At 55.6% G+C, this 9397-nt stretch overlaps 1 protein-coding gene across 1 annotated transcript; it reads left to right on the forward strand.

The window, feature by feature from the left end:
* The first annotated feature begins 5457 nt into the window (after positions 1-5457).
* Positions 5458-8091, forward strand: LOC135303836 (tubulin beta-2 chain). Its single transcript, XM_064426033.1, has 4 exons — positions 5458-5601; positions 6103-6211; positions 6472-6582; positions 6799-8091. The coding sequence occupies exons 1-4, from the start codon at positions 5545-5547 to the stop codon at positions 7857-7859; spliced, it is 1338 nt and encodes a 445-aa protein (XP_064282103.1). The 5' UTR covers positions 5458-5544; the 3' UTR covers positions 7860-8091.
* Positions 8092-9397: the final 1306 nt, after the last annotated feature.

Consider the following 9397-nt stretch of genomic DNA (forward strand, 5'->3'; position numbering starts at 1 on the left):
ATAAAGAGGAACTGGTGAGCACACAGGTGCCCTCAGAAAAAATTAAACAGCCACAGAGTTTTAACTATTTGCTAGGAACAATGACTTGTAGCAGCAGTAAAAGAGAAAAAAATTATCTTGTGATCTGGCTGAAGCCCATTGTGGGGAGGATGCACCAGAAGTTCCTGGCCTCAGCAGGGATGAGGCCAGGGATGGTCCAGGATGGGCAGCACTGGCAGGGGCTACAGGGCAGCTGCCCTGGCCCTGGGCCCCACTGGCAGGCGTGGCAGCACTGTAGGGGTGACCCTGCTCCCCTGGGGAGCTGCCTGGGAGGACATGGGGGCTGTGAATACAGCAGGACCACAGCCCAGACCTCAGCCACTGGGGCTTGTTGGGTGACCAGAGCCCACCCAGCAGACAGGATGGTGTGGGCCATTCTGACAGTGTAACCACCCCTCACTGTCCAGTCCTGGATCGCCCTGTACGTGTCTCATCGGGACACATTGGCATTAACCCTGGGTATGAGGCCTGAAGGCAGCTTGGCCTTGATGAGTTGTGGGGTTTAAACATTGCACTGATGGGCAGAGACAGACTCTGGTGTGCTGGCCGGGCAGCTGCAGGCAGAGGGAGGAGGGCTGGACTTTGCTGCTCCCATGAACGCACCCTCAGTGTTGATGCATTGCAGTTTTCTGCTGCCTCTCTGCTTTCTTCCTCTAGAGCCTCACAGCTTTCCATGCTGGTGTTCATTCTACCCTGTCCTTCAGCCACTGATGATCATGTTCCTATAATCTCGCTGCCTGCATTTGTACCTTTTCTTGTTAGGCATGGGGGCTGTGCCGCTGGCTTTCCCACAGCTTAGCAATTTTCTCAGGAGTTTGGGTCCAGGCGCTGCAGTTGGGCTATGTTACAGCCAGGGGTTTTGTTGGGAGCAAGGGTAATGAGGTTCACAGCACAGAGCTGTGGCCACTGCCAGCCCTGTCCTTTCCCAGCAGCTGGCACAGGGGGCTGCAGCCACTGACACAGACTGCAAGCAGCCTGTACACAAAACCATGAAGACACATAGAAACAGAGACATTCAACAAAATTTTGTCTGCAAAATATTCCTTCTCCACCTGCACCACCCTGAGTTCCTCTCAAATGCAAGCAGGGTCCTCCCAGGCCACCCCTCACTGACCCTCTGCTGAGTTACAATGATTCCCGCTGAGGAGCAAAATATTGGTTTGCCCTAAATGACTTAAGGAGCCATCCTAGATGTCCAGCTTCATCTATGGTCTAAGACCTCAGCTCATGAGAGTCCAAACTTTAATTTTTGTTTAATGCAGCATCCTTTCCCTCAATACACAGAAGGTCTAGGTGCTTCTCTTGGGGATTTGGGCATAACTTCAAGGTCTGTAAGGAATTTCCATCATTCTGAGAGGAGCCACAGACAAGGAGAGGGATCTCCATGAAATGTGATGCTGAGCCATGGGACAGGTCCAAGTTTCTTTTCAGAAAAAATGTTCTAATGACCCACAAACTATGCTGCAGCACATCCCAAAAAAGCACAAATTTCTATTTTAAATTAAAATGACTAAGTCTTTCCCCTGGGCTTTTGTTAGGTGGCTTTTGCAACCTTCTGCATCTAGCACGGGATCTCCTCTGGTCTGGTCTGGTTGGGAAGATCCTGAGGTGTGTCTCTGTTAAAAGCCTCTTTTCCCCAATCCAGCAGCCGAAGAAGGAGTCAAGAAGTCTTTGGTATCATTCTCAAGGTTGTTTATTATTTCTTTATCTCAAACATTTTCTGTCTGGCCTGCCGAGGTCTGTTCTGCAGGTCGGTCTGAGGCACACTCTCTGCCTCTCGGGTTGGTGCTATCTTTTATAATAAAAACTACATATACTATGTTTACAATTATGTTCCAATACCTATCACCTATGTTAGACAGTGACTTTCTACTCTAAACCAATCTGTGAGTGCCAAAATCATGGCATGCCAAGGAGAAAAAAGAAGAAGGACAGGGCACGCCCAAATCCCTCCATCTTGGATCCCCTGACCCCCCATGTACAGAATTCCAAACTCCCTTTACCATACTCCAAAATTTTTCCCTTCACCCTGTGATTGCTACTACTATGCTACTTAAACTTTTGTGACCTGTAATTCTTCATATAGAGTTGGTAATTTGCTCCATGAGTTGAGCTCGAATTTTCAGGTGTCTTTGTCTTCCTGCCAGGGTCTCCGAGCCCCTGCCAGGGCTTTGATCCATCCAGGGCATCCAGAGGGATGTCCTGGGTTGCGACAGGAAACCAGGTCTTTCTTTAATCAGTGCCCACTTCAATAGTGCAAGACGGTGATCACACCCTACCTTGTAGTGGGAGGTAAAAGAGAGTGTGGAGAGGACACGTTGGATAAAACTGGGTTGATCCTCTGAGTTTCATTAAAAGAACTCTTGACTGTGATTGTCTTATTCCTCCTCTCTAATATCGAGAATGACTGTGAACAACCTTGCAAGCTGGCATTTCATCTGCCCTGCCGCTGTTTCCGCAGTCCCCTACCCACAGTGTTTTTACACCCTGGGAAATCAGCCTGGCGAGTGAAAATGTTGAATGTTGCAGGCTCTTTTTCTGTTGTTCTTTTTTTTTGGTTTTTTTTGGGTTTTTTTTGGTTTTTTTTTGTGTGTGTATGTGTGTGTGTGTGTGTGTGCAGCTCCTTTCTGCCGGGCGGGGGGGCGGTTGCCGGGAGATGGGGATGGAGGAGCCCAGCCAGGGCCGGCCCCGGGGCTGGGGCAGGGGCTGCGCTCACAGGCACAGCAGTGTGAGGCAGATCCAGAGAGGGGGGAGAGAGGCACGGGCAGCCAGCAGCTGAACACTTCATTTCACTGCAAGTAATTGACAATAAGCTGTGCCGAACCTTGGAGGAACCCTCCGTCCCAAACACTCGCCTTAGAATTAAAATGGACTTTGCCTGGAGTCTCCCGAAGTGATTTGAACGGCTGCCATTCACCTCTAAGGAGTCTGGTCTAGGGGCTGCAGAAAAGCTAGACCTGGGTTTCCTCTCTCATCCCTCTGAAAAACAGCTATTTATTTTAAAGATAAACATTTCACCTATTTTATTTTTCTTACAGTCTCAACAAGTTCTGTACAGCAGATAGACTTGAATCCCCCCTGCTTTGAAGAGGTGTATTAGTTTATTGTAAGGCAAAGCCGTTGGAGTGGGTTTGTTTCCTCCGCTGTTAATAATCTGTTTTCCTTGAATTGGATTTTAAAATGGCTTCCTTTGAAGCCTCAAGCTGTTAGGAATGAGCTTAGCGTAGGTATGGAGGATGTGTAAAATCAGCTACTCCGCTTCACACCGAAATGTCAGTGACTCTCCTCGTAAAAAACTAATCTGCAGGGTACAACATGCAGGATATTTGGAAATAATAGTAGCAAAGAGTCACAGTACCTGTATTGTGCACCAGCTCTGCTGTCACCGGGTTTTGCTGTGACAGGGTTTTCAGGAGCACACCCGCCGCAGCCATGGGAAAGGCTGGCATTACTTTGAATCATTACCTGAAGCGGGCAGTGGTCCCCTGGAGCTGCTAATCTGCAAGCTATCCTTGAACAAATAATTATAGATGAAGATGTTGATTATGCAGTTAGCATGCCACAAAAAAATGTTCGCTTGGAATTACAGCTACACATTGTTTGTGAAGTGTAGTCAACCAAATAATTAAATTGTTCCTGGCTTAGGCCAGTAAAAACAGATTTCACAGGGACTGCAAATGATCGGATTAATTTTTCTCAAAATCACTACTGAAGAGACAAACGTGAGGCTGTATTTTCTAGCATGCCTTTTGGAGATGGGATGCCTTCTCACCGTAAGGCAGACAAAAGAAAGGTGTGGATGCGTTGGCATATCAATCAGAGGAAACCGGGTTGTGCTGAAGATTGCCTTGGAAGAAGGTAAAATCAGATCTGGAGTAATCCATAGGCAAGGTTATTGATCTGCATAAACCGGGTTAGAGAGATTAGAGACATCGGCACGTGTACAGAACAAAGGAGGGAGAAAGAAGAAGAAATATGGGCTGAAAATGGTGATGTGCTTTAATCTACACCTCTAGAGTAGCTGAAATGTAGAACAGATGAAGTAGCCTACATCTAGTGGGTCACTAAAACGGGGTTTAGTGGAGCCCCGCCCGGCGCTGGCTACGGGGAGCCTGCCTGGGCAATCCGTGGCTCGGAGCAGCCTCCCGAGGGAGCCGCACCCTCCCTCCCGCACACGCACACCGAGGCCCTGGTGAGAACCAGGCGATGCCGAGGAGGAGCCGCCGCTCCGGGCTGCCCGCCCCGAAGGGCACCGGGCACGGCGGGAACCGTGCCGCCCTGCCCGTGCTCTTCCTCCCCGCCACCTCCTCCTCCTCCTCCTCCGGCGGCGCGGGCAAGTGCCGAGCCCTGCCCGCTGCCCCCTCCTGCCCTCCCCGCCACCGCTGTCATGCCCGCGGTGACATACCGGGCTGCTCGAAAATAAAGTGAGGGACCAGAAACCATCTCTGGGGACCACATGTTCAACCCTCTCCTGCTTCCCCCCCCTTCCTTTCTTCATCCCTCAGCATCTGTAAATCCGCAACGAGGCGACGAACAGCGGGACCCGCTTGCTGCAGGGATGAGGGACCCACCCCCCTCAAGCCCCGCGCTATTGTCTGCGTGCTGCTGGCTGCGGCCGGACAGCGGGAGCAGGGAGCCTGGCTGGAGAGCGGCTCCTGGCTCAGCTCCGGACCCAATCCGACCTTTTTAGGCATAGAAAGAGAAGCCGAGCTCGGCACAGAGGCGCGGCAGGCGGGCACCCCTCGAGGGCAGGCAGGGCTGGCGGGCAGGATCACCGCACAGCCCGTGATGGAGGGAAGCCCACCCGCGTCGTGCCGAGCGCGGATAAAGCGGCTCAGGGCGCGGGGCTGCTGCCCGCCGGTGCGGGCTTGTGCGGGCGGACGGGCGGCAGCCACGGGCGCCTGCTGATGCCGGCGGGTGCACGGTGCCTCACGGGGGAGGGAGCCTCCCGCCGGCACCGTGTGAACGGAGACACCGGCGGGGGGGCGGGGGCAGCCGCGGGTTCCCCTCCCACCGCCCGACGGCAACGCCCGCTGCTGCGGCACGGAAGGCTGCGCTTCGCGGGGAACAAAAGGCTGCGGCGGCGGCGGCCGCGGGCGGACGAAGGGTGGGACGGCGGCCGCAGGGAGGTTCCGCGGTTCCCACGTGGGCGGCCCGGCCCGGCTCGGCCGCGCCATCGCGGCGCTCGGCGCCTTTGTCCCCGCTGTCAGCGCCGAGCGGGGCGGCGGCGGCGCGCCCCGACCGCTCCCGCCGGCCGCGCCCCGGCCACGCCCCCCGCGCCCGGCCACGCCCCCCGCGCGGGACACAATGCCCGGGCCCGCCCCACCCCCGCGCGCTCATTGGCTCCGCGCCGTTCCCGCATGACGTCACCGGCGGGGCGGGGCGCGGCGCCCGATTTAAGGGGCGGCGAGGGGCGCGGCCGCCGCAGCGGCGAGTGCGGGAGCGGGCGGAGCGGGCTGTGAAGGCGGCAGGAGTAGCGGGGCGGCACCTTCAGACACCGGCACCATGCGTGAGATCGTGCACATCCAAGCCGGGCAGTGCGGCAACCAGATTGGCGCCAAGGTACGGACCGGCGAGCCGCTCGTCCGCCCGGCACTCCGCGCGTGGGGCGGTGCCCGCTCAGCCGGGCTCCGCTGTCCCGGGGAGAGCGCTGCCGGGAGGGAGAGACCGCGGCTTCCCGCTACGGAGCACCGCTGGGCTCGCCCGAGCCTGGGACGGTCCACGCGGGACGGTTCTTGGCTATTCCACCTTAGGGGGAAGCGCGGCGGGGTTCCCCTCCGTGGGTGCGGCTCGCCTTGGGGCAGAAGGGCAGGGCGGGGGCATCAGCTGCTGCCCGTCAGCCCCTCGCGGGCTGCAGGGGTCCCGGCGGGCGGGGGAAGGGGCGCCAGGCGCTGCCACACCCCTGCCGTCGGGGGGCAGGGGGGTGCGCGGGGCGCGGCCGCGGCTCGGTCTGGCCGGGGGCCGCACCCACGCGCGGCGAATCCCCGCGCGCCACGTGGCGGGGACTTGGCCGGGGGGCGAGAGAGGGGCGTGGCGGCACTGACCACCCTTCTGTGCCCTCAGTTCTGGGAGGTCATCAGCGATGAGCACGGCATCGACCCCACGGGCAGCTACCACGGGGACAGCGACCTGCAGCTGGAGAGGATCAACGTCTACTACAATGAGGCCACCGGTAACGCCCCTCTGCAATGAGCTTCCCGGGTGGGCAGGGGGGCTGCAGGCAGGGGTCCCCCAGCCCTCCCCGCAGTGGGTGACGCCCCAGCACAGCTTAAACGGCTGCTTTGTTTTCCCATCCATGGATCTTTCCAAGTTCCCACACTCTCCTTGCCCTCAGCAGCAAATCATGGGGAAGCGGATGGGAGCACAGCAGGGCTCCTGTGACAGCGGCTGCCTGCTGCAGGACTGTAACGCTGCTGCTGGTTCCCCCCACAGGTAACAAGTATGTCCCCCGTGCCATCCTCGTGGACCTGGAACCCGGCACCATGGACTCCGTGCGCTCCGGCCCCTTTGGACAGATCTTCCGTCCCGACAACTTTGTCTTTGGTGAGTGACTGTGGCGTGGAGGAGTTCCCAGAACTCCACCCGCCGAAAAGGCTTGGAGCGAGCGTGCCAGTGACCCTGGGGAACCCCTGGGAATGCCCATAGCAGAGTGGGGATGGAAGAGAGGGGAGGAGCCCCGAGGGAAGAAGGGGCGGTGGCATCACCTGTGTTTGTCCCTGGGGCGCTAACGTGGCACCCGGCTTGTGGTGTGCCCCGCAGGTCAGAGCGGGGCCGGCAACAACTGGGCCAAGGGGCACTACACGGAAGGCGCCGAGCTGGTGGACTCTGTGCTGGACGTGGTGAGGAAGGAGTCGGAGAGCTGTGACTGCCTGCAGGGCTTCCAGCTGACCCACTCGCTGGGCGGAGGCACGGGCTCCGGCATGGGCACCCTCCTGATCAGCAAGATCCGCGAAGAGTACCCCGACCGCATCATGAACACCTTCAGCGTGATGCCCTCGCCCAAGGTGTCGGACACGGTGGTGGAGCCCTACAACGCCACCCTCTCTGTGCACCAGCTGGTGGAGAACACGGACGAGACCTACTGCATCGACAACGAGGCCCTGTATGACATTTGCTTCCGCACCCTGAAGCTGACCACTCCCACCTACGGGGACCTCAACCACCTGGTGTCGGCCACCATGAGCGGCGTGACCACCTGCCTTCGCTTCCCCGGCCAGCTGAACGCCGACCTGCGCAAGCTGGCGGTCAACATGGTGCCTTTCCCGCGGCTGCACTTCTTCATGCCGGGCTTCGCCCCGCTGACCAGCCGCGGCAGCCAGCAGTACCGCGCCCTGACGGTGCCCGAGCTGACGCAGCAGATGTTCGACTCCAAGAACATGATGGCCGCCTGCGACCCCCGCCACGGCCGCTACCTGACGGTGGCCGCCATCTTCCGGGGCCGCATGTCCATGAAGGAGGTGGACGAGCAGATGCTCAACGTGCAGAACAAGAACAGCAGCTACTTTGTGGAGTGGATCCCCAACAACGTCAAGACGGCCGTCTGCGACATCCCCCCGCGCGGCCTCAAGATGTCCGCCACCTTCATCGGCAACAGCACGGCCATCCAGGAGCTCTTCAAGAGGATCTCGGAGCAGTTCACGGCCATGTTCCGGCGCAAGGCCTTCCTGCACTGGTACACCGGCGAGGGCATGGATGAAATGGAGTTCACGGAGGCCGAGAGCAACATGAACGACCTGGTCTCTGAATACCAGCAATACCAGGATGCCACTGCTGATGAGCAGGGCGAGTTTGAAGAGGAAGGAGAGGAGGATGAGGCGTAAAGTTGGGATGGGTAGGAGTTAAGTATAGTCTGAGCAGGCAAGTATTCATTGAGAGAAGGAATCTGTGCAGTTGTGCTGAAGCATGCATTTTTTCATTTGGTGCTCTCCACTGTTGCTTCTGTCAGCAGTTTTGTATCCTTGACTGTCCAATGTAACAGTAGTTGCAAAATACTTCAGAGTCTTCTGTTGAAATGGTTAACTTCTCAAACATAAAGGCTTTTTGTGTCCTAAACTGTCTCCTTTACTTTATTTCTCTCTAGATTAAGCAAGTAATTCTTGTGTAGTTTCCTGTAGCTTCGCTTCTCAGTTTATTCCTGAACCTCATGTTGAGCTCAATAAAACAAGAATTCTCAGGCTGTAAATTTAGTGGCACACGGAAACTGTAGTAGCTCAGCAAAAGATGCCAGGTAATTTATATAAACTCCTATGTTTAACAGCCTAGCTAATTGTTGAGGCAAAAGCTGCTTTATCTGATACAAACAAGTCGCTGCATTTGAATCGTGCAATTCCTCTTTATGGACATACATGGTAGAGAGGTCAGAGAGGAGGTATTGAATTCCACATTACAGGCTGTCAAAACTGATTTGACAGGATAGCTGCAGGCTTCTCTTCTGCCATTCAGCAGCTTATTTAACTTGCTCCAGGGACTGTAGTACAGGCATATGGGTGGCTGACTGGGATGTGACTTGATGCTGAGCTTGCTTATCTTTCCCTCAACTCTCCTTTCTAAATAGAAAAATTGTATGCAGAGAAGCATAGGTTTGTACTAGTTGGCAACTTGAGAGCTCAAGTAAAAACCCAGGCTTTTTCTCTTCAAGAATAAAATTTGTTTCCCAAAAATAGCCACTAACCTGCCCTTAACTGTGAAGGGATTGATTCTACAGGACAATCAATTCCCTTTAGGAGATAGGAGGTGATGGACAGATTTCTAGGCTCAAAGGTACCATACGGTACCCGAGCATACCATTGGTCACCTGTAGGTCCCCTGACAACAGCTGTCCCCAGGTTACATGTTTACAGAGCAATTGTTTGCTCCTGGTCCCCGCAGCAGGAGATGAGCCCCTACCCAGGCAGGGGGAGCAGTGCAGCTGCATCCTGCTGTGCATCTTTGCAAAGGTAAGTGTTGTTTTTTTACAGTGAGGGAGGGAGGATTGATGTTCCTATGTTCTTAGAGGATGCGAGAACCCTGAATGAATCTACAATGTTGATAACAGCGCTTAGCAAAGTTTCACAGATCCTAATCCTCCCACAGAGCAAGAGTGAAATTCCTCCTGGAGTTCAGCAGTTACCCGATATGTAAGCTTAGTCCTTAGTTCATCCAAGCACCACTCAGAGGAGTGGTCCTGCACTACAAAAATGTGTTGCTAAGAGAACTGCCACCAATGCTACAATTACTGCAGTCCTTACTGCTCTGAAAGAGCTGGTATTCACATGGGTGCAGCCTCTATTGTGGTCCTTTGCTGAAATGCTTGCAAGGCATTACTGGAATAAAGAATGAAAAGGGAGCTGCTGTGCATAACTAATATCTTGCCTGTTTT

This window comes from Passer domesticus, chromosome 1 (assembly GCF_036417665.1).
Source record: "Passer domesticus isolate bPasDom1 chromosome 1, bPasDom1.hap1, whole genome shotgun sequence".
Classification (NCBI taxonomy): domain Eukaryota; kingdom Metazoa; phylum Chordata; class Aves; order Passeriformes; family Passeridae; genus Passer; species Passer domesticus.

Coding starts and splice junctions, on each gene's coding strand:
- LOC135303836 (XM_064426033.1), top strand. CDS start 5,545: ATGCGTGAGATCGTGCACATCCAAGCCGGGCAGTGCGGCAACCAGATT. Junction 6,212..6,471: donor CTACTACAATGAGGCCACCG/GTAACGCCCCTC, acceptor TTCCCCCCACAG/GTAACAAGTATGTCCCCCGT. Junction 6,583..6,798: donor TCCCGACAACTTTGTCTTTG/GTGAGTGACTGT, acceptor TGTGCCCCGCAG/GTCAGAGCGGGGCCGGCAAC.